Below are 24087 nucleotides of genomic sequence, written 5' to 3'. Positions count from 1 at the left end.
TCAAAGCTGTTATATGTTATACTCATTTTTTCTCATGGATTGTTGCTATTGTTGCCAATTACTGTGGACCATGCAGTATATTAGACGATTTACATAAAATTAACCTCAACAGTTAAGGGTTTTTTGTTGGTTTGTTTTGTTTGTTTTGGGTGCACACGGAGGCATGTGGAAGTTACCAGACCAGGGATCCAACCCGGGCCACTGCCGGATCCTTAACTCGTTAAGCCACATGAGAACTACCAGAATGATATTATTATTCTCATTTTACAGATGAGAAAATTGAAGTTTAAAAGGAATTAATTTACCCCAAATTACGCAGTGATCCAGGATTTATACCAGGTCTGTCTCATTCCAAATTTATGCTCTTACCTGTTTCCTTCACTTCACATCCCGGTGAAGCTTGTGTAAAAGAAAACTTAGAGTTAAAAGGAAATAACAACCCCTTCTGGTCCGTTTTTCTCCCACTCTCTAAGTTTCCCTGCTTCTGTCCTTAAAGCCGCAGCATATCTTACTGCTACTTTGGTTTGAAACTCTGCAGGTACCGGAATTCCCTGGGTGCATCAGCTTAGGTCTTCCGGTCACCCGGAACCACCCACACCGCTGCTTGTGCTGTGTGGGGTATACCGCTTCGGAGTTCCTGGAGGTGGGGCCAGACTGGAGTGACAGCTGTAGTAACCAATAGGCATGGGTATTGTTGGGTCAGCAGCCAATGAAGAATCCGACAAAAGAGAAGCAGCGATCATTTATTTGAGGCTGTGTGACGGGTCTGAAGGAACATGGGGCTGTATCGGAGGTGGCGGCGACTTCGGCTCCCAGGGTTACAAGCCTGCGGGCTGCACACGGTGCGTGAGGTACCCAAAAGTTCCGAAACACATCGGACCTAGCGCAGCTGAAGCCCAAAGTATAGGCTCTCAACCCCATCTGACACCCCCTACTCCCGCCCTACGTTCGGGACCCGGCCCTTAGGTACGCCATCTTTTTCCTAGGGTAGCCGTCTGGGGAACGTAGCACTCCCAGCCTAGGGCCTTATACCTCCCATTCCTTTTTTAAAGATTGGGATTTAGGATCATGGCCACTTAAATGTTCTCACTTCCCACTACCCCCAAGCTCAATAAGGAATTTTGGGACCTGTGTTACCTCCTAACATCTTTTCCTCCAGGCAGCTGTGCCCACTCCTCCACACTGGTTGGTAGAGCGGCTTGGCTTTTTTGAGGAGCTATGGACCGCTCAGGTGAAGAAGTTAGCAAGCATGGCGCAGAAGGAACACCGGGCTATTAAGATATCGCTTCCTGGAGGCAGGAAAGTGGATGCTGTGGCATGGAACACAACCCCTTACCAACTAGCTCAGCAGATCAGGTACCAGGCCTTCTATACCTACCGGGTAAACCTACCTCTGTACTTTGTTTACTTGAGCAGGGAAAGAACTCTGCATGTTTATTCCATCCCCATCAAGATAGCCTTTCCTGCATATTCCTTTTTATCTGCATTAGTTTTATGGTCTCTGACCTTTCTCTATTATGCATTGAGGGGGAAAAAAAAAGAAAAGATTCCAGTGTTCTGGTAATACATTTCTCCTTCGCAAGTTTAGAGTTGCTAAGGATTAGTTTCTGTCTTCCTCTGTAGCTTGTAACCTTGTCTTTTTTTATCCTCACCCCCACTGCTGAAGTTCAAAACTGGCAGATACTGCAGTAGCTGCTGTAGTGAATGGAGAACCTTATGATCTGGAGCGGCCCTTGGAAAAAGATTCTGACCTCAGATTTCTGACATTCGATTCTGCAGAGGGGAAAGCGGTACGTTTCTTCCTTTTTGGGATATAGGGGCTGCTAAGAGATGTTTAAGTGGGAATTTCTAGCATTTGTTTTTTTTTTGCCTCAGTTTCTCCATTTTCAGTTGAGAGGGAGGCCTACCATGGACTGCTTGTCTTTTTTAATTTTTTTTTTTTGGTCTTTTTAGGGCTGCACTGGAGGCATATGGTGGTTCCCAGGCTAGGGGTCAAATCGGAGCTGTAGCAGCCAGCCTACGCCACAGCCACAGCAACACTGGATCTGAGCTGCACCTGCGACCTACATCACAGCTCATGGCAAACCAGATCCTTAACCTGCTGAGCAAGGCCAAGGATTGAACCCGTGTCCTCATGGATACTAGTTGGGTTTGTTAACCACTGAGCCATGACGGGAACTCCATATTGCTTGTCTTGACTCCTGGCTAAGCTGGAAACCTAGGATGAAAGTTTTTACTTAGCCTGGGTCTGTTAAGCAGTGATTATTTGTGTTAGTGAAAGGGAGAGGTGTTATGTTGAATACAGAATGATAATATGCCAATTTAGCCCAACTTTTGAGACAAGCATTGTAAGTTGTCATCTTGTAGCATATATTGAGTTCTTTTTTAAATTTTTGTTTTATACTGGAGCAGGGTTGATTTAAAGTGTTGTGTTTCAGGTGTACAGTAGAGTGATTCAGTTATGCATGTACAAATATCCATTCTTTTTCAGATTCTTTTCCCATATAGGTTATTACAGAATATTGAGTTCCCTATGCTATACAGTAGGTCCTTGTTATGCATATATTTAGTTTTAATGTGGCTTCCACAAATGAGCACACTACCTGGCCTCCTTTCCTTGTTCATGTCAGCTTGGATGGCATGAAGACTGACACTAGCCTCCCACTATGCTCTGGAACCAGGAAGCACCAAGGAGTGGGGCTTACTCTCTTCTGTGCACTGCTTCTTCTGGCTGCCTTCTTTTCTGGTCAGGTTGTTTGTTGTTTACTTTTTATATTTAGTGCTTACCCTCAAGGTCAGGTTCCCCATATTGTGGTAGTTATTCATGCTGGTTTCACACCAGCTTTTCTGAGGAGAGGATCAGAGAGCTAGGGGCTAAAGGAGAAGGTTATGAAATTATGAACTTCTTACTTGTGAACCCAGGTATTCTGGCACTCCAGCACCCATGTCCTGGGGGCAGCAGCTGAACAATTCCTAGGTGCTGTCCTCTGCCAAGGTCCAAGTACGGAATGTGGCTTCTACCATGATTTCTTCCTGGGCAAGGAACGGTGAGTAGTGCAAGGAAGGAGAATGATTTCTTTTTTAGAGATTTCACCATATTTTATTTTCTGGGTTTTTTTTTTTTTTGAGATATAATTGACAAAATTATATATTTAAAGTGTTCACTGTAAACTAGCTATAATGAAAAGAATAAAAATCATTATATAAAAAGTTAAAAAAAATAAAGTGTTCATGTGAGGATTTGATCTGTGTACACATTATGAAAGGATTCTCACAATCGAGTTAATTATCACATGCTTTTTTTTTTTTTTTTTGGTCTTTTCCAGGGCTGCATCAACGCCATATGGAGGTTCCCAGGCTAGGGTTCTAATCGGACCTGTAGCCGCTGGCCACAGCCACAGCCACAGCAACACGGGATCTGAGCTGCATCTGCAACCTACAGCACAGCTCACGGCAACGCCGCAAGCTTAACCCACTGAGCAAGGCCAAGGATCGAACCCGCAACCTCACGGTTTAGTCAGATTTATTAACCACTGAGCCACGATGGGAACTCCTATCACATGCTTTTCTGTGTGTGTGACAGTGCTCGCGGTCTACTCTTAGCCAGTTTCAGTTGTACAATACAAAATTTATCAACCATAGTCACCATGCTATACATTAGTTCCTCAGACCTTATTCATCTTATAGCTGCAAGTTTGTACCCATTCACTGGGGTGGTTTCTGAGGCCCTTTTCTGGGTGCTCAGGCATGTTTAATTTGGAGGAGAAAGAAAGTTGAGGGGAGGGTCCCTCCATGCCTCAACTCTGACCTTGGTACCACCTTCACCTTTAGTTCATGTCCTTCCTTTTCTAAATCTGCTTGAAACTACCTTTTCTAACCTTTATGAAGTATTCAACTTTTACTTTGTCCTTCAATACTATTCTTCTAATTTTGTTTGTCCAGATTGCCTGCACTCAGCCTATAATTTCATAGAGGTTTCACTCTAGTTGTAAATTTGTACCTGACTTCTTGTTTATGTTTTCCCTAGTTTTTTGGTCTTTGCCAATAATTTTAGATGTTTCTGGAGGGCAAGATTTCACCCAGGTGATGCTCCTTCGAGGATAGAAGCCAACTAACTCTTACCTTTCCAGGACAGTCCGGGGCTCAGAGCTGCCTGTTTTGGAGCAGATTTGCCAGGAACTTGCAGCTGCTGCTCAACCTTTCCGGAGACTAGAGGCTTCCCGGGATCAGCTTCGCCAGCTCTTTAAGGTGGGAAGGAGATACACAGGTTAGGAGGATCATCTAGAAGCGTGAGAGAAGGAGCGGCTCTCTCCCAGGACATCTTTACGGACATAAAGATCTGTCTTCACTCTTCCCTTCTCCTAGGATAACCCTTTTAAGCTTCGCCTGATTGACGAGAAAATAACAGGTCCAAAGGCAACAGTTTATGGGTGAGAGTTGTCAGGATTGAGGGAAACAGGGAGAGGTGGGGATGCACTAAAGAAGGCCAGAAGTGGGATAAGGGAAAAAGGATAGAAGATAATCTGTTCCTCCCAAAAAAGAAATGGGAGGAGTTCCCGTCGTGGCGCAGTGGTTAACGAATCCGACTGGGAACCATGAGGTTGCGAGTTCGGTCCCTGCCCTTGCTCAGTGGGTTAACGATCCGGCGTTGCCGTGGGCTGTGGTGTAGGTTGCAGACGCGGCTTGGATCCCGCGTTGCTGTGGCTCTGGCGTAGGCCGGTGGCTACAGCTCCGATTAGACCCCTAGCCTGGGAACCTCCATATGCCGCGGAAGCGGCTCAAAGAAATAGCAAAAAGACAAAAAAAAAAAAAGAAATGGGAATTGATTCTTATCTCCCAGTGCTCTCTCTTGGAATAATTCCTCACTTCCTCTTTCTGTCAGCTAAACCCCCTGAGAAATAGAAAACTAGAAGCTCGAGAATTTGGAAATCATTAACTAGACCCTTCTTTTTCCTAGATGCGGAATGTTGGTTGATCTTTGCAGGGGCCCCCACCTTCGGCATACCGGACAGATTGGAGGCCTTAAGCTGCTAACGGTCAGTTGTGAGGGCTGAGTTAGGTTGAGATTCCCGTTTTCCCTAGAGTGAGCCAGGCAATGGGAAGGTGATCCTCTCTCTTGGCCCCCTCTCTGCTCTGATAGCTATGGGGGAATCCAGAAGGAGAAGGAAACTTAGTTCCTGCCTTCTAGAAACTCCTCATTTTATGACAGATGCTGGACACCCTGCCAGGGCCCAGAAGTCAATTCTCATTCTCTGGTCGGACCTCAGCAGTAAAGGAGGAGTTCCTGTCAAGGCTCAACAGAAACAAATCCGACTAGGAACCATGAGGTTGCTGGTTCCATCCCTGGCCTGCTTCAGTGGGTTAAGGATCTGGCGTTGCCATGAGCTGTGGTGTAGATCATAGATGTGGCTTGGATCTGGCGTTGCTGTGACTGTGGCGTAGGCCAGCAGCTATAGCTCCGATTAGACCTCCCCCCCCCCAATCCTGGGAACCTCCATATGCCATGGGTGCAGCCCTAAAAAGCAAAAAAAAAAAAAACCAGTAAGGGAGGTGGTGAGGGAGGGTATGAACAGGGTCATGTGGGAACGGCTCCTGTGGTGAGATGGGGTGTGGAACACCGTTTGACAGGCACAGAGAGAATACTCAAGTGCATGCCCTTTATGAAAATACTGCTCCTGGGCAAGGTCAATTATTGGACTCAGAGCAGGAAATAAAGGGAGAGGCAGATACATAGAGCAGAAAGCCCTGGCTTGAAAACCTAACAGTCTGCCCTTGGTCCTGTCTCTGCCGCTAATGAAGCATAAGGCTTGGGTAAATCCCCTTACCCATTTTCCACATCTATAAAATGAGCCTGTTAACTCTTGTTCTACTAGTAAATCCACATTATAGAGACAAAACCAACTAACACAAGAGAAAGTGTTTGAGGAAAAGTTGAAAGTGCTGGAAAATGCAGGCTGTTTCTTATTAGTACTGTTGTTCAAGGAAGGAGTAAGCAGAGGTGTTTGAATTTCATGGAGCCAGGAATAGGGCCTAGAGTGGGAGATTGGGTTTTCTAGCAACTGTTTGGGCGGTTGATGAGGGATGGAAAGTGATCTTTGCCTGGAGCATAGGGTTATTTCTGAGCAGTTGTGATTAGAAGGGGAAGGAATGAAGTGCAGGGGTGCTGCTTGGGCAGTGATAGAATGGGGAGAAAAAAAGGTGGCAGGATAAGGTTAGAATTAACCAGGACACATGTAGACGTCAAGGCTCAGGCACACCCCAGGATGGTAAAGATGTCAGGGGGTGTCTAGAGGATAGCGGTGGTGATGCTGGGAAAAGTCGTGAGAGAGGTGAGATGAGATCACTGTCCAGTGGCATACCTGTGATGCTTACACTCTGAGTGTCTTGTGAGGATTAAAAGAGAGGTTAGGTGGTTTCGGTCCTCCCCATCTTCCCTTTGACTCCCCGTGTCCTCCCACAGAATTCATCATCCTTATGGAAGTTTTCAGGCACCCCAGAGACACTGCAGAGAGTGTCAGGAATTTCCTTCCCCACAGCAGAGGAGCTGAGGGCCTGGGAAGAATGGAGGGAAGAAGCAGAGTTACGGGACCACCGGCGCATTGGGAAGGTACAGAGTCTAAGAAATGGGGGTGGGTGGGGAGTGATGCCAAAAGTTGGAGAGAAATGAAGGAACCTGATCGTGAAGCTGGGAGCAGATTCAGAATCCCACAGGCCGAGCAGCTTTGTCAGTTATGTCTTTTGGATTCACAAGCCCCACTCTTCCCCCTTGAGGTGACCATTGCCATTCCTGGCCTAGGAACAGGAGCTCTTCTTCTTCCATGAACTGAGCCCTGGGAGCTGTTTCTTCCTTCCTCGAGGGACAAGGGTGTATAATGCATTGGTGGCTTTTATCAGGGTAAGGAGGACCTAGGTTCATGGGAAGGAAGACTTGGGGAGGGACTGAGGGCCTGAAAGAAACCAGGTGTTAAGAGGGAATAGAGGGAGTTCCCGTCGTGGCGCAGTGGAAGCGAATCTGACTAGGAACCATGAGGTTTCGGGTTCGATCCCTTGCCTCACTCAGTGAGTTAAGGATCCAGCGTTGCCATGAGCTGTGGTGTAGGTCACAGACGCAGTTCGGATCTGGCATGGCTGTAGCTGTGGCATAGGCCAGTGGCTACAGCTCTGATTCGACTCCTAGCTGGAAACCTTCACATGCTGCGGGTGCAGCCCTAAAAAAGACAAAAGACCGAAAGAAAAAAAAAAAAAGGAGGCATTAGAGTTCCTTCTGTGGCACAGTGGGTTAAGGATCTAGCGTTGCTGCAGCTGTGACTCGGATTCCATCCCTGGCCCAGGAACTTCCATGTGTCATGGGTACAGCTGAAAAAGAAAAGGAAAGGAAAAATAGAGGTATTAGAACCATGAATGTGAAGTATTAGTGACTTTTATCGAGGTACTAGAAATGTGTGGCCTACAGTAGGGGAGCAGAGAAGAGGGAACATAGTGCTTTCAAGGTAGTAGCTGTGATCAGCATGACCTGAGGGCCCAAAGGAATCTCACAGCTGCCACCCTGCCCCCTCCTCCCAGTCACTCTGGCCTTCCATGTCTATATCTTCCTGTCCAGGCAGAGTATACTCGCCGCGGTTTCTTAGAAGTGAAAACCCCCACGCTGTTTTCTACGAAACTCTGGGAACTGTCAGGGCACTGGGAGCATTATCGGGAAGACATGTTTGCCCTGCAGCCCTCAGGCACTGATGGGCCTGCCAGCTCCCAGAGTGATCACTCTACCAGCCATCCCACAGATACACTCGCCCTCAAGCCAATGAACTGCCCTGCACACTGGTGAGCTGGGAGCCAGGAGGACTGGGTCTTCCCAGGCTAGGGCTAGGAAGCTGGGTTGCTAAATATTAAGTAATAGAAAGCTCTTTGGAATAGTATTTGAACACCAGATTTGAATCTTGGATCTGCCCTCTAGCTAACCACATGGATTTGGGAAAATCATTGCACCTCCCTAAGCTTCAGTCTTCTCAGGTGTAATATCAAGGCTTTGCAGTTGCTGTCTAAGGTTCCTTTTTCACCTCAGTGCCTATCACAGACAGGGGCACAGCAAATGATGTCTAGTATTGTTACTGAGAAATTCAGTTTTGAACCAGGCAGAGCCCGGAGTGTGACAAGTGGGATTGACAGGACTCAGTGAGAAGGCATGCCAAGGCTGGAGAGGATGTTAGCTGATGGTGCAGAGGAGGGCAGCAAGCCGACTGAGCTGAGGAGCAGTCTTCAGGGGCTAGTTTTCCCTGTTGCCCTGACCCCTCCCCACCCCAATTTCAGCCTGATGTTTGCCCACCGGCCCAGATCCTGGCGAGAGCTTCCCCTCCGACTGGCAGACTTCGGGGCCCTGCACCGGGCTGAGGCCTCTGGTAGTCTCGGGGGACTGACTCGGCTGCGGTGCTTCCAGCAGGATGATGCTCACATCTTCTGTGCACCGGATCAGGTGGCCCTTCCCCTGCTCCACCAGAGCATTTCTAAGCCACCTTTCATTCTCCTTGTGACCCACCAACATTCCTGATCCTCATTCGCCCTCATTATGTATTATAATTCCGCTGCATTCTATCCCCAACTTTGCTTTATGTTTGCCCTTTTTCCCCCAAACTACCACCACCCCAGAGCTCCAGCTAGCACCCAGCTCACCTCCATTATTCCCTGCCTCCAGCTGGAAGCAGAAATCCGAGGCTGTCTTGATTTCCTCCGCTCCGTCTACACTGTGCTTGGCTTCTCTTTCCGCCTGGCACTGTCTACCCGGCCATCTGGCTTCCTGGGAGAGCCTTGCCTTTGGGACCAGGCTGAGCAGGTAAGTAGGTGGTAGGGAAGCAGAGGCAGATAAACCAGTCTCTGATGGGAGGGGAGGGGAAGGTAGATGGGAATCGGGGTCCCTGGTGGAGGCATATGCTGAGAGGGTCATTTGTTGGGAGCTAGTGGGTATGTTGTTCGTAGTCTAAGGTGACATATTCTTCTCTTGTCTTCTTCCCCCTAAAGGTCCTTCAACAGGCTCTGGAAGAATTTGGAGAACCCTGGGACCTCAATCCTGGAGATGGTGCCTTCTATGGACCTAAGGTTAGCTGGGGACTCTGGTAGAGTCTTATGTAGTCATTTTTTGTGTTACTTTATTAAATATTTAATAGATACAAAGGAATATCTTTAAACTTGTATAGGATATACAGAAGAGCAATACAGAAGTTCCCTGGTGGCTCAGCGGATTGAGGATCCAGTGCTGTTGCTGTCACTGCAGTGGCTCAGGTCACTGCTATGCCACAGGTTCCATCCCTGGCCTAGGAACTTCCCATGCTGCAGATGCAGCCATAAAAACAAACAACAAAAGGAAGAACAATACATTTCCTGCCCCCTTGGAACTTATGTCTGGTGAGGGCTATAGGAGGTAAATAGGGCTTTTCAGCACAGCAGGATCAGTGTTGTGTAGGTACCAAGGGAGCACGTTACTCAGGAGGGTTAGGGAGGGCTTCCTGTAGGAATCTCTTTCCAATCTGAAAGGCAATTGTTGGCCAGGTAAAGGAAGGGGTATGTCAAAAGTGACCGTTCATAGGCAGGGACTAACATGAGGGGTGAAAAGTCACATGGCAAGTTGGAAGAGGTGAAAGAAGTCAGGGGAAAAAAGGACTGAAAAGTGTCTGTTGGATTTAGTGAAAAGGCTGGAAGGTTTTGAGGGGCCATTTTTCAGTAAAGTGGGACCTGGGAGTGGAGTCAGAAGTGAATGAGTGAACATAACTCTTTCAAGAACATTGGCTCTTATAAAGACAAAGAATAGCTGACAGATCAAAAGAGATGTTGATAAAGGGAGAGAGGAATGTTTTAAGTGCTGTGATGAGAAGGAATCTGATTGGGTCAGGGACAAGTTGAAGTCGTAGAAGGAGTTTCAGTAGAGGGAAATTTGTAGGGGGTCATGAGGCGTGGGATTAAGATCCCCCCACAGGAAGAACCACCTATGTCATTGGAGGACAGAGGGAAAGGGTAGGAGTAGATAGAAGGAAATTTACAGGTATGGTGACAGAAATTGAGACATTTTCCCATCTCATGATATCAATTAGAATTCTCCATGAGATAAGAGGCAGGAGCACTTGCTGAAATGGCAGAGAGTTGTCAGTGAGGAGGTTGAAGATAGGAGAAAGCTTGAAAATCCTTGAGAACAGGATGCAGAGCTGATTAGAGCAGCCAGAGGATTGCTGGCAGCAGCAAGGGTTCAGTTGAGGTTCAGAACAGAAACCTCTTTGGGCATAGCGGGTTAAGGATCTGGTGTTGTCAGTGCAGCAGCTTGGATCGCTGCTGTGGCTCGTGTTTGATCCCCGGCCTGAGAACCTCTACATGCCGCAAGCGTGGCCAAAAAAAAAAAACACCCCACAGCAATTTGCATCAGTCCCTTTTTTTGCATCTGTGTGATATGTGACATGTTGGACAGCACTGAGCAGTTCTGTTATAGGGCCAAAGAGGTGGGAGGCAAAGATGCCATCAGGATAGTGTTTTGTCATGTGGATGTGACAGAACAATGATACCAGGGAACCGGGGAGAGTGGTTACAGCTGCATGGGGAAAGAAACACAAGTGGGAGAGGCTGAGAGGCCTATGAATGGCAAGAAAAAAGACCAGTTAAAGAACCGAGAGATTGAAGAGCCATTAATAGGAATAATTGTCAGAGCTGGAAGGACAAGAGACAGTAATCAGAGCAGGTGAACTCTCCTCTGATGGACTGTTTCAGAGGTGCAGCCATTCTGGATGATGACAGGATGAAGGATGTAGCCATTGTGTGGGTATGGGTGAAGGTCTCTGAGATGGGAAACTCAAGGAATTGAGAGGCCAGGGCATGGATGGGCCATTCCTGTAAATGCTGATGTCCCTTAATATTACACTGTTACTAAGTGGAGAGAGCCACTGCCAGAGTCTCCAGTGAGCACAGTGGAGTATGAGTCAGCTGGCTGGCGTGCCTCACCATACTGTCTAGGACATGGGTAGGTAGAAGAGGGGTGGCATGCATAATGATTCTGGTTTCTCTCTTGTCCTCCCTTCTGTCTCCCCAGATTGACGTGCACGTCCGCGATGCCCTGGGCCGGCCCCATCAGTGTGGGACAATCCAGCTTGACTTCCAGCTGCCTCTGAGATTTGACCTCCAGTACAAGGGGTACAGAACCTGGCCCTGTCCCCTTTTCCCTTGGCCTATGGAATAGGGGGAGAACAACTTTCCTTTCTACCTTGGACCCTAAACACTAAACCAAATCCTCCATACCCTCCCTTGCCAGGGCTGAAGATTTCTTGGAAACTGGAAGGTGATCTTGGGTACACATTTTGTGACATTTCTCCATTCCATCTTCTTCCCTCCAAGGCAGGCGGGGGCCCTGGAGCGTCCAGTCCTCATTCATCGAGCAGTGCTAGGTTCTGTGGAGAGGATGTTGGGCGTGCTGGCAGAAAGCTGTGGGGGGAAATGGTGAGACCTCTGACCCCATATTTCTGTTCTGCTCCTCAAACCAGTTAGTGCATGCTCCAGAGCCTGGCCCCCTTCAGACTCCATCTTCTGTTTCTTTCTAGAATCTGCTCCCTGCAGCCATACTTGTGGTCAGAGCCAGGATAAATAATTTGTCTTCCTTTTTTCTCTCAATCAGGCCCCTGTGGCTGTCCCCATTCCAGGTGGTGGTCATCCCTGTGGGGAGTGAGCAAGAGGAATACGCCAGGGAGGTGAGGAGTTGGGTGTAATGACAGGGGCTGAAGCAGCCCTAGTAGGGAGGCTGGGGCCGAGCAGTGGGTAGCAGAGGCCACATGGGATAGTGAAAGGGGCAAAGCACTTGGAGTCACAAGACTGGGCCTGAATGGCCGCCGGCCTATATGCTGGGAATTCCACATCCCACAAGTGAGCTAATCCCTGTCTTGTGGAGACATGTGGAAATTAAACAAATTAATAAATGTTAAATGCTGACAACAGAGCACTTGGCACAAAAGAGGGCTTGGATAAATACTCGTTTTATTTTTTCTTTTTCGAGAGAAGGATATGGATGTTACTAGAGCCAAGGAGCTGGTTGGGTAGAGTGGTGTCTAGAAACAGGCAGAATCCAGGGAGCTCTTGGTGGGCTCGCTCCAGCAGGAGGCAGATGAGGAAGCTGTGGGGGCTGGGGAGGGGCCTCGGCGTTGAGTGCGGAGGGGTTGACTGTAAGAACAGGAGAGCCTTGAGGCAGAGGAAGGACGAGCAGATGGGGGACCTTGAGGAAAATTGGCATAGACTGTTCCAGCTCCTCAGCCTTCCGTTAAAGCAAGTTCCTGTCACCAATCCTTTGCCCAGGCACAGCAGAGCCTTCGAGCTGCAGGACTGGTCGGAGACCTGGACGCCGACTCTGGACTGACTCTCAGTCGGAGAGTCCGACGGGCTCAGCTTGCCCACTACAATTTTCAGTTTGGTAAGTGACTGGGTCTGCCCAGGCCCCCAGAGCCCTACACTCTTCCACCAGGCCTCTGTGTTGTTCTTTCTTATCTATTCAACTGCGTGTTTGGGTTGATGGGGGCTCATTACCTGAGCTGGGCAGGAGTCAGGACTCAGAACACCAGAGCTATTTGGGCCTTAGGTTACTTCACTCCTGACCCTCAGAACAGTTTTCTTCTGACCCCCACCCCAGCTCTTGGTGTGTGTTAGGTTAATTAACTGAGGAAGCATCAGAGAGAAAGGGACAGGAAGGGTTAATAAGGCATTAATTAGTAAGCTTTGTTTATTTTAGACCTAGAAAGAGTCAGGCCTAAAGGATGAGGAGAAAGGCCTTAAGGGGAAAAAAGTCTAGGCCTTCCTTACTCCTCTTTACCCTTTCCCAAGGTTCAGAGCTCTGTCCTGAAGACAAGTAGAAACTTCTCAGCCAGATTATACACACCCACTCACCTTGTCAGCACAGGGAGCAAGCGGCCCCGTGATCCCGGGGACTTGCACAAGTCTCTCCCATCCTGCTACTGGAACCCTCCTCTTTCTCTGTCACACACACACACACACACACACACACACACACTTTCTCTCTGGCTCTGCTTCTTGACTGGCACCCTCCTCTTTCTCTGTCGCACACACACTTTCTCTCTGGCTCTTCCACACACACACACACACACACACACACTCACTCACTTTCTCTGGCTCTGCTTCTTGATCTGTTTTTCTTTCTTTGGCTGACCCTACTATCTCTGACCCCTGGGCTTCTGAATGGAAGTGATAAGGCATGTAGGAGAATGTCTGCAACATTTCCTTATCTCCTCAGGATGAAGACGGAACTAGAGAGCAAGAGGCAGCTAAATATACCCTTTTTCAGAGCCATGTCTGAGCTTTGCTAAATCCTAAAGATTTAGGTTTCTTACATTTCTGCATAGCAAAAGGAGATTATCTTCTGGATAAATGTGTCTGAGATTCTCACACCTCCCCTCTCCTGCAGTTGTTGGCCAGAAAGAGCAGAGTAAGAGAACAGTGAACATTCGGACTCGAGATAATCATCGACTTGGGGAGCGGGACTTGGCTGAGGCTGTACAGCGGCTGCTGGAGCTGCAGAACACCAGGGTCCCAAATGCTGAAGAAATTTTTTAAGTTTCTCTATGTAGATGTGTCAAAGATCTGCAGGGGCCGCCAGCCCTCCTTAACACAGGAGAGCCCAACCTGACTGACAGAATCCAGAGTTCCCCCAGGGCCCTCAGAACTCATGTGGAGGCGTGAATCTGCTCTCCTGAAGAGAGATTTGGTCCAGGGGAACCTGTTGCTATTTGGATGTGAGGAGAATGAAACTAAAAGTAATAAACTCGAGGAGTTCCCTGGTGGCCTAGAAGTTAAGGATCCAGCATTGTCACTGCTGTGGCTTTGAACCCTGGCCCAGGAACTTTGGTGTAACCAAATAAATAAAGATAAAAATAATAAATCTGGAGTTCCTGTTGTGACTCAGTTGGTTAAGAACTCGACTGGTATCCACGAGGCTGCGGGTTTGCTCACTGGCCTCACTCAGTGGGTTAAAGGATCCAGCATGCGAGCTGTGGTATAGTTTGCAGATGCAGCTCAGATCTGGTGTTGCTGTGTCTGTGGTGTAGGCTGGCAGCCACAGCTCCAATTGTACCCCTAGTCTGGGAACTTCATATGCTGCACGTGTGGCCCTAAAAAATAAAAATAATAAATCTGAAGCTACTGGACGTGTGTCTTTCACCTCTGACTTCTGATGGGGACATAAAGGCCAATTTGTCTCCTTCTCTTTTGTCCTGAGGGGTTGGGGAAATTGAAGAGGGGCACCCTTGGCCTCTCACTGGTCGGGGAGCAGCCCGGGATAGCTGTCTGTTCCTTTCTCAACTCCTTAGTGCCCTTTTCCCCCAACCCCAATTCAGCAGGGTGTCAGATCCATTCTCCACAGAAGGCAGCATGCAGCATGGAGAAACTGAGGCACAAAATGGAGAGATTGAGTTCTCAGACCTCTTTTGCTCCATGATTCTCAGAATCAGTTTCTCGGAGTTGGGTTCACCTCCATTCTTCTCAATCCTCTCAGGAGGCTTCAGGGTGAGTTTTGGAGGAGTGGCTGCAGAGGAGGAGCAGCTGGGACTGAGTCATGGCAGGAAGCTGAGGAGGGCGGTAGCTATCCCCAGATAGCTATATAAAAGGAGAAGCAGTCGGCCCTGAAGTTCACAACGGCAGTGACAGCAACTGGACAAGCAGGCTCCCAGCTGTCCAGCCCTTCAGATCTGCCTGAGAGGACCTACCTGGGTTGCCACCGACCAGCCCTTGCCCCAGAATGGGGACCACGTCCAGAGCAGCCTTGGTCTTGGCCTATTTGGCTGTTGCTTCTGTAGTCCCAGAGGGAGGTGAGTTGGGGTTGGAGCCAGCACTTGGAAAGTGGGCCTGGCCAGCCATCCTAGATGGCTCACCACTAGCAAGAGGATTTCCCGTTTGGCTGTTTCTCAGCAGGCCCCGGGGTGGGCCTGGGTTCTGGAGCCTTTAACTAGGAAGAGGGAGCAGGAGCACAGAAGGAAAGGGGTTCCTAGAGCTTTCCACCAAGAAATGTAATTGCAGTCAAATCGGCAACTCCTGAGGGGGCAGATGGATTCAGAGTAAGGGGCCTCTGCCTGAGGAAGATGTATATGTGGGACCTGTGAGACAGAGGAGAGAAGAATGGCCCCCAGGCTGCTCAAAACCAGTTTGCCCACTCAGAAAGCCTCGACTGACTCCCTGGCTGGTTAAGAGACCGGTTGAGAGGGTGTCATCCATGCACAGACTACCAGATACAGGCACTGTTTGTAGCCAGCACACACGCAGTATGTGCATGGATGCACACAAAACACTCCTGCAGGAAACTGTTGAAAGAGCATCATAGGTAGAGTCTTCTCTCTGGAAGGCTCCATCCTGTCTCTCCCAGGTCCTAGTCTTGTGATTGCAGGTCAGCTACAAGCAACTCCTTTCCTTGTGGCTGTGGGGTGATTTGCCTCAGGAGTTCTGAACCTGTCAGGTTCTCAGGTCCTAAATTGAGAACTAAACTGAGGGGGATCTGAGACTAGCTGGAGGGGAGGCACCTCATCTTCTATGTGGGCCACTTCCCAGAAGGCCCAAAGAGGAGTCGCCGTTGGGGCTCTGTGGGTTAAGGACCTGACAGTGTCACGGCAGGCCCAAAGATGTTTAAAGGGCCTGGAGTAAGCAGGAGGGTGGAGGAGGGGGCCAGGTGAGCCTCCAGCCTGTTCAAGGTCTGGACTGGGGAGAGTCCAGAAGCCCTAAGGGAAGGACACTGACAGGAGGAGGTTAAGGCCTTCCTACCCAGCCCCAAATGTCACATTCCCTTTAGGCCTGGTAGAGGTGAGTCTGTCAGGTTTTCACAGCTCTCAGAACCTAGTCGCAACGGGGTATGTTTGGAGGGTGGCCTAGGGGACATGGGGCAGAAGCAGTACAGTGAGGCTTCTGGTGTCCTGGCCATCTTTTCTAAGCTCTTTACCTCTACTGCCTCCTCTTCCCGTGCTCAGAGCCAGAGAAGGGCCTCTCAAAACCACCCCTGACTCACCCTTCCTCTTGCAGTTTCCAAGGCTCCAGGGCAAAGGGAGCTGGGGGCAGAGCACCTCCTTCAAGAAGGTAAGCGTCTGGGGAGGAGTGGCTTGGGATTGGGGGTCCAGGAAGAGATGCGGGTTTTGATCATCTCCCTTCTTGCCTCTAGCTGGCTATGCTGCACCCCCTTCCCCACCCCTGAGCCACACTCTCCCCAGGGATCCCCCTGACACTTCTCAGCAGAGCCCTCACTTTGAGGGACAGAGTGAAGGTAAGTCTCAGTTTGACCTCCAGGCTTCTGGCCTACTTCCTGCTGTTCTGTTGCAGAGGGGCCGAGGGGAGGTTTGCTCACACACTCCTCCTTCTGTAGTGCAGCCCTCTTCCTCTCAGGAAGCCATCCCATTCCAGCAGGAGGAGCTGACCCCTGCTCAACTCCCTGCGGAAAAGAAAGGTGAGTGCTTGCCTGTTCCCTCGCCTCCAGCCCACTGTATCTTGCTGACATTGGTCTGATCCTTGCTCCTTTATGCCCTCGCCCCTGTCTTACAGGGGATCCTCCTCTCCCTCAAGAAACTGTGCCCCTCCAAAAAGAGCAGTCCCCTCTCCAGCTCCCTACAGAACAGAAGGAAAGTAAGTGACACCTTCCGGTCTTTTTACCCTTCTGCCTGCCCGTGCCTGGCAGGTTGACAAGCACGGGCTCTTGGGGCTCTGCCACTTACTAGCTCTGTAATAATCTCGGTAAGTTCTCTCTCCAAGCCTTGTTAGTTTCTTCATGTGTAAAATGGGAAACTAATACCTATTTTATAAAATTAAGAGAAGAAATGACACAAAAGTAGCATTTGCCTTCACTTGCCTCTCTACTGAGTTCTTTCTTATGAGTGGGAACTGGCCAGGCCCCTGTCTTCTAGAGATGCCCATCCCAACGTGATTTTCCTTTATGCCATCTCCCTCTATCCTGCTAGACCCATCTTTCCTACATTAAGAGGAGATGACCTTCCAATCTAAGCACAGAGAGAGTGAGTGACAGCTTTTGTCTGTCCCTCCCCCTTCTGTAGAGCTCAGACCCTGCTGGGGATTGGGATGGGGCAGGGATCTGAGCCTTGGGAAGCAGCACACGGAGCAGGCATAATTTGGGGTGGGGGCTAGAACGGTGACACCTTGCTTAACTCAGGTCTCTTTTCCTTTCAGACAGTCATCCTGAAGGTGAGAGCCATGAATTCATTTCGTTTTCTTTTCCTCTATATCCTCCCAACCCCTTCTCCTCAACCCCAAGTTCTTTCAATGCTCCCAACTCAATCCAGCCTTTCTCTATGCCTCCACATAGTCCCTCTTCCCACTCTGTTTTCCCCATTCTAGAAAAGCCATCTTCCTTCATGGAGCACAGACCCCCAGAGCCTGAGTCTTGGAATGCAGCCCAGCACTGCCAACCGGGCCGACCCCGTGGGGGCTGGGGCCACCGGCTGGATGGCTTCCCCCCCGGACGACCTTCTCTGGATAATCTGGACCAGATTTGCCTTCCTAATCGTCAGCATGTGGTGTATGGTCCTTGGAACCTGCCGCAGACTGGCTTTTCCCACCTTAGTCGCCAGGGTGAGGCCCTCAATTTGCTGGAGACTGGATATTCTCGATGCTGCCGCTGTCACAACTACATACACCGCTTGGACTGTGCAAAACTCGTGGTAAGGGTTGGGTTCTTGATCCTGGGGGTGTCCTTTAACCCCCATTCAGTATGTGTGTATTTCAAGAACTAGAGGCCTAGGCCTGGGAATGCAGAAACCTCAGGTCCCTTTCATTGGCCCTACCTTGGCCCCTTCAGTGTTCCAGAAGAGCAGGGGACAGCCTCTGCTTATTTGCCTGCCCAGGGTCCTTTTCTGGAGCCTGGGAGGAAGACAGGAGTGTGAACAGTGGGCTGCCAGGCTGATCCATCCCTCTTGCTCTAGTGGGAGGACGCAATGACCCGGTTCTGTGAGGCCGAGTTCTCGGTCAAGACCCGACCCCACGGGTGCTGCAAACGGCAGGGGGAGGCTCGATTCTCCTGCTTCCAGGAGGAAGCTCCCCGGCCACACTACCAGCTCCGGGCCTGCCCCAGCCACCAGCCCGGTATTTCCTCGGGCCCCGAGCTGCCTTTTCCCCCTGGGCCACCCACACTGGACAATATCAAGAACATCTGCCACCTAAGACGCTTCCGCTCCGTGCCACGCAACCTCCCAGCTACTGACCCCATCCAAAGGCAGCTGCACGCTCTGACCCAGCTGGAGGGGGAGTTCCAGCGCTGTTGCCAGCAAGGGAACAACCACACCTGTACATGGAAGGCCGTAAGTGGGCATCCCAGCATCCCAAGAGCCTGCCTGCCTGCCCGCCCACCCATCTCCGACCTCTGATCCCACCGGCCTAGTCATCCGTGTACCCACCCACTGTGAGCGCATCTTCCCGTTCACCTGCTTGTGAATGTTCATCCATCCACTGTGTTCTTCATTTGAGTCTGTTCGTCTTGCACCTTCATCCTGCACTCCTGGCCTCATCCACCCAAGATCCCACACATGCACCTGTCTGCCATCCATCCGTCCAGCTCTGGCCTCACCTGACTCTCTCCATCTGCCGTTCCAGCTCATCTCCTGTGGCCAGCTAGGAACCACATCTGCGCTTCTCCCTTCCACCTTCCCAACCCCATACAGCCACAGCTGCCTCCTTGCCCTTTGGTTCTTTGCCCTTCCCTTTTGGCACCTGGGGCTGGGCATCCCTCATTTCATAGCGTGGGATGGTAAGGGAAGCAGAGGGTCAGGAGAGGAGGGACAAAGTGTCCAGGCTTCTGACTCTCCTCTCTCTGGCCCACAGTGGGAGGATACCCTTGATGGATACTGTAATCAGGAACAGGCTACAAAGACCCACCACCACTTGTGTTGCCACCACCCTCCTAGCCCTGCCCGCGATGAGTGCTTTGCCCGTCAGGCTCCCTATCCCAACTACGACCGGGACATCTTGGCTCTTGACCTCAGCCGAGTCACCCCCAACCTCATGAGTCATCTCTGTGGCAATCGAAGAGTTCTCACCAAACAGTGAGTCTTGCCCAGTTCTTCCCCAAATAGGGCACCCTCTGGGGCACTCTTGGGAAGAACAAAATTATGGCCTCCAGGCACCATTTTGATGCCTGGGGACACCCCAGAGACCCTGACTTCTGCCCTTTTCCTACCAACATAGTAAGCAGATTCCTGGGCTGATCCAGAACATGACAGTCCGATGCTGTGATGTGCCGTTTCCAGAGCAAGCCTGCTGTGCTGAGGAGGAGGTGAGTATGAGGGCAGGGGGTCATAGCCTCCAAAAGAATGCAGAGGAGGGGAGTGAGAGGGCTGGGACTGCAGGCTACCCCTTCTTTTAGTTCCTCAAACCAGTCCACAGAAAGAAAGAAGACTAGTGGGAAGATCTTCTTTCTTGGTTCCAGAAGTCTTCATTCCTGACCTGACCTACTCCCCCGCCTCTAAGTTCCCAATGTCCCTCCTCTGAGCCTCTAGCTTCTGGCATTTCCAGATGTTCCCATCTGTCCATCACAAGGAATCTAGTTCTGGAAGGCAGCCTTGCACGCTATCTGGGCCCCAGGAAGGGATCCAGGGAGAGAGCATTAGAAGCTGAGAGAAGGAGTTCCCATTGTGGTGCAACAGAAACGAATCCGACTTGTATCCATGAGGTTGCGGGTTCAATCCCTGGCTTTGCCTCAGTAGGTTACGGATCCAGCCTTACCATGAGCTGTGGTGTAGGTCGCAGATGCGACTCGGATCGTGTGTGGCTGTGGCTGTGGCTGTGGTGTAGGCTGGCAGCTGTAGCTCTGATTCGACCTCTGGCCTGGGAACCTCCATATGCTGCTGGTGTGGCCCAAAAAAGCAAAAAAAAAAAAAAAAAAGCTGAGGAAGGGGGACTTTGGGCACCCAAATAACCATGCCTGCCCTCTGACAATGCTCCCCTCTATCATCTCCGCTTTACTCCTTCACCAGAAAGCAGCCTTTATCGACAACCTGTGTGGCCCCCGAAGAAAGTTCTGGCGAGACTCTGCCCATTGCTGTAAACTGAGTCCTGGGGATGAACAGGTCAACTGCTTCAACATTAATTATCTGAGGAATGTGGCTGTAGTGGCTGGAGACACTAGGGATGCCAAGGGCCAGGGGGAGCAGGGCCCAACTCAGGGAACAAATATCAGCCCCACCCTTGAGCCCAAGGAAGAGTGAGTCACCCCAGAGCCTTGGAGGATCAGATTGGGGGAACCCCACCCCACCCCACCCTCCTGGAATATTCATTACAGTAAACACCTCTTGGATTTGGCCTCATTATTGTCTGTAACATCACACACAAACACACCCTCCTAAGCCTGCCCAAATTTTCTTTAGTGACTGGCCCCTGAGGCCCACTGCCCCACCCCCACTAACTGAGCAGAAGTTGTTCCACAGGCCATTGGGACCATAACTAAACAGCTTAACTTTAGTATTTGTCGTCTTGAATTTATTCACATATTTAAAAGGAATGTCACTTTGTTATCTGGCTATCAGAATTCAGATGTGAAAAGGATATGATTCATGTCTTTGGTGAGACCCCAAAATGCCACAGCCCTGCCTGACATTTTAAAATCTTCACTTTTGATCCTGGTGTCTATGTGTTTATTCATTGAGTATATACATTGGTTTAACTCCTATCCATGCACACTGTGCTAGACTGCAGGGGGAAAAACATTCAAGAAACACACAGTTCTGGAGTTCCCGTCTTGGCTCAGTGGTTAATGAATCCGACTAGGAACCATGAGGTTGCGGGTTTGATCCTTGGCCTCACTCAGTGGGTTAAGGATCTGGCTTTGCTGTGAGCTATGGTGTAGGTTGCAGACTCGGCTTGGATCCTACGTTGTGTGGCTCTGGCGTAGGCTGGCGTCTACAGCTCTGATTAGACCCCTAGCATGGGAACCTCCATATGCCGTGGGAGCGGCCCCAGAAAAGGCAAAAAGACCAAAAAAAAAAAAAAAGAGAGAGAGAGAGAAGAGAAACACACAGTTTCTACCATCAGGTTCATCAGGGCTGTCAGAGTAGGCTCCGGAGCACCTGATAACCGAACCCGGGCTGGGGGCAGAACCAGTGCATCAGGGAAGGCCTCTGCCCTGGGCAGGTTGGAGCTTCTCCAGGAGGAAAGTAGAGGTACAAGGTGAAGTACAGCCCAGGTGAAGGGGCAACTCTTGCAGGAGCACAAAGGCTGAAAGGACCTGACTCTAGGGGTCATTTCTCCCAGATGTGGCCGGAAAGGTCAGCAGGAGCCCATCACAAATGACTCATCTGGCGGTTTCAAGCAGAGGATGTGTTCAGATTTGCGTTTTACAATGTCTAGTAGGCAGACTGCCAGGCAGGAACCTGGGAGGCCAGTTCTCACAGTGTCATGCCAGTGCCTGAGGGGAGGGCGCAGTAGCCAGACCAGAGCGACACCACAGGACGGTGGGACCCTTTGGCCCTTCAAGGCTGCCCTTCAGGAAACCGGAGACTCCAGCCTGGAGCTAAAAGACCTTGAATGAAGACGCAGGTCCTGCGGGGACGAGTCTTCTGTGATTCTGCTGTCTGGACAACTTTCCAGAAAGCTGGACTCCTCGGGCCAGGTTACAGAGAAAGAGGGTGAAATCAGGACTGCTGTCCCGCCCCAGCTAAGACCGACACCCGCGGTTCCCTCCCTGTCTGCTCCACCCCCTTTTATTTATTTGCTTATTTACATTTGCCTGCACAGCGGTTTCTAACCCGGCAGAGTTTCAGCAGCCCTTCCACCTCTCCGTCAGCAAAGGGGACAACAAGCCATGCCCCGGCCCCTGCGCTGGCAACTCCTCTGGGATCTCTCGAAGAGCGTCAGCGCGCCTGCGCAGATCTCTGGCTCCTTTCCAACCGCCAGTCTAGGAGCGGAGGATTGGGAGGTGGGGACTGGGAGATTAGAGGCGGCTATCCACTCCGTCTGCCCTACTTGTCTGAGTCCAAACTAGCTTTCTGGGCGGGATCCCAGCCGCTGGAAGGATCCGCCAGCAGAGGCACCTGTAACGGGCTCTGTCTCTCCAGCAGCTTCCCGGAGATGCTTTAGGACTGCATTTGCAAAGCGTAGGGCCCGCTCTGGAGAGGGAGTCAGACCAGTTGGACCACTGTCCCAGCCCCGAGGAGTTTAGAATGTATCGGGGTGAAGAGGAGGGAAGCCAGGAAAGCAACAGTAAGCAGCTATAATAAAAGAACATCAAGCGCTAAAGAGGTAAAGGCATCATGAGCGAGAATTTAAAGAAGTAATTCTCTCTAGGAATAGGCGAACTTTCTTGGGGTTTTTTTTGGCCGCAACCCAGGGCATGTGGGGCCAGGGGTTGAGTATACGGCCAACGCAGTAACCAGAGCCATAGCAGTCACCACGCAGGATACTTAACCCGCTGAGCCGCCAGGGAAATCCTCAGGTGAATTATTAAATGGAGGAGACTTTTGATGGAGCCCAGAAGCATGGATACGAAAGTTAGATACCAAAAGGTGAAAGTGTTAATATTTAAGGCAATTCAGTTGCATTCAGTTGCATAAACCTAAAACATTAAAATTCAATATAGTGTTGTTTGTCAATTATATCTCAAAAAAACTGGAAGAAAAAAAAGTAAAATAACGAGTTACCGTCGTGGCACAGTGGAAAAGAATCCAACTAGGAATCGCGAGGTTGCTGGTTCCATCCCTGGCCTCGCTTAGTCGGTTAAGGATGTGGCGTTGGTGAGCTGTGGTGTAGGTCTCAGACACTGCTCGGATCTGATGTTGCTGTGGCTGTGGTGTAGGCCAGCAGCTGTAGCTCGGATTGGACCCTTAGCCTGGGAACCTCCATATGCTGCAAGTGTGGCCATGAAAAGCGGAAAAAAAAAAAAAGTAAAATAAAATGTACTAGGTTCAGATAAAAGAGTCAGAGACTAACTACTGGGAAATGCAAGCTTGAGTAGGATTTTGCTGAAAGAGAGGATGAACAATGCACTGGGTGTATGCAAATTTCAGTTAAAGTAAACAGTATTTGCTTTGTGTTGAGCAGAGTGCTAAGTTCTGGTTATAAAGAATATGTAAACCTGTAAACCAACTATAATGGAGAAAATAAAAATCATTAATAAAAAAAATTTGTCCTTGGAGTTCCTGCCGTGATTCAGTGGTTAACGAACCTGACTACCATGAGAATTCGGGATCGATCCCCTGGCCCTCGGTTAGTGGGTTAAGGAACAAGCATTGCTGTGGCTGTGGTGTAGGCCGGCAGCTACAGTTCTGATTCCACCCCTAGCCTGGGAACCTCCATATGCTGAGGGTGTGGCCATAAAAAGACAAAAGACAAAAAGAAAGAAAGAACTATCCAGGCCAACAAATAAATAAGACTGTCAAGAACAGAAGCAGAGGGAAAAACAATAAAAACCCTGGAGGATGTGAATTAAAATTTGTGCAATTTTTCTTCTAACACATGAATTTTTTTTTCTTTTTACAGCCACACTTGGAGCATATGGAAGTTCCTGGGCAAGGGGTTGAATTGGAGCTGCAGCTGCCGGTCTACACCACAGTCATGGCAATACTGGATCTGAGCCACATCTTTGACCTGTGCTGTATTCTGCAGCAACACTAGATCCTAAACCCACTGACTGAGGCCAGAGGTTGAACCTACATCTTCACAGAGACAAGGCCAGGTCCTTAACCTACTGACCCACAGCAGGAACTCTGAAAACTCTTAAAGCTTAAAGCTCAAAGAATCATTACAGAAGAGTTGGAATGGTCATTGTGAGAACTGGGTGTGAGTGTTTAAGTAAGAGTCGCCAAGTAGTGTTAAAGACCCAACTGGGATTAGAAACCATAAATGTGCATTGGCATAAGTCTGCAGAATTATGAGATTTCCTCCAGCAGTGAGTGTTTAGCCATCTGGGTGTGGGAGAGAAGTTGGGTAATTAGACTGATCCAAAGATGAGGGTTTCAAGACAGGCTGCTTTCTGTTCTGTTCTTTGGTACAGTAAATAAAAGTAGACATGGGGAGTTCCCATCATGGCTCAGCAGAAACGTATCTGACTAGTATCCATGAGGACACAGGTTCAATCCCTGGCCTTGCTCTGTG

At 49.8% G+C, this 24087-nt stretch overlaps 2 protein-coding genes across 8 annotated transcripts; both read left to right on the top strand.

Moving 5' to 3' along the window:
- Nucleotides 1–716: 716 nt before the first annotated feature.
- Nucleotides 717–14159, top strand: TARS2 (threonyl-tRNA synthetase 2, mitochondrial). 4 transcript variants are annotated; one of them, XM_047784751.1, is made up of 18 exons: nt 718–842; nt 1160–1356; nt 1667–1790; nt 2923–3047; nt 4131–4248; nt 4366–4430; nt 4958–5036; nt 6461–6607; nt 6797–6895; nt 7601–7818; nt 8305–8467; nt 8687–8824; nt 9010–9087; nt 11060–11160; nt 11362–11463; nt 11639–11711; nt 12310–12424; nt 13259–13423. In XM_047784751.1, the coding sequence occupies exons 1-18, from the start codon at nt 777–779 to the stop codon at nt 13261–13263; spliced, it is 2013 nt and encodes a 670-aa protein (XP_047640707.1). In that variant the 5' UTR covers nt 718–776; the 3' UTR covers nt 13264–13423. The 4 variants fall into 4 exon arrangements, with proteins under 4 accessions (XP_047640706.1, XP_047640707.1, XP_047640705.1 ...); XM_047784749.1 differs by lacking the exon at nt 13259–13423 and adding an exon at nt 13430–14159 and having other exon boundaries at nt 721–842; XM_047784752.1 differs by lacking the exons at nt 718–842; nt 13259–13423 and adding exons at nt 856–966; nt 13430–13909.
- Nucleotides 14160–14630: 471 nt separating this feature from the next.
- On the top strand, nt 14631–20616 carry ECM1 (extracellular matrix protein 1). 4 transcript variants are annotated; one of them, XM_047784754.1, is made up of 11 exons: nt 14632–14828; nt 16027–16080; nt 16163–16264; nt 16364–16444; nt 16540–16620; nt 17179–17193; nt 17347–17669; nt 17931–18305; nt 18826–19046; nt 19189–19276; nt 19977–20616. In XM_047784754.1, the coding sequence occupies exons 1-11, from the start codon at nt 14759–14761 to the stop codon at nt 20205–20207; spliced, it is 1641 nt and encodes a 546-aa protein (XP_047640710.1). In that variant the 5' UTR covers nt 14632–14758; the 3' UTR covers nt 20208–20616. The 4 variants fall into 4 exon arrangements, with proteins under 4 accessions (XP_047640709.1, XP_047640710.1, XP_047640711.1 ...); XM_047784755.1 differs by lacking the exon at nt 17179–17193; XM_047784753.1 differs by lacking the exon at nt 17179–17193 and having other exon boundaries at nt 14631–14828; nt 16163–16444.
- The last annotated feature ends 3471 nt before the right edge of the window (nt 20617–24087 follow it).

Source organism: Phacochoerus africanus, chromosome 6, assembly GCF_016906955.1.
Source record: "Phacochoerus africanus isolate WHEZ1 chromosome 6, ROS_Pafr_v1, whole genome shotgun sequence".
NCBI lineage: Eukaryota > Metazoa > Chordata > Mammalia > Artiodactyla > Suidae > Phacochoerus > Phacochoerus africanus.
Note: the sequence above shows the minus strand (reverse complement) of the source record. Positions and strands in the feature narration are given on the sequence as shown.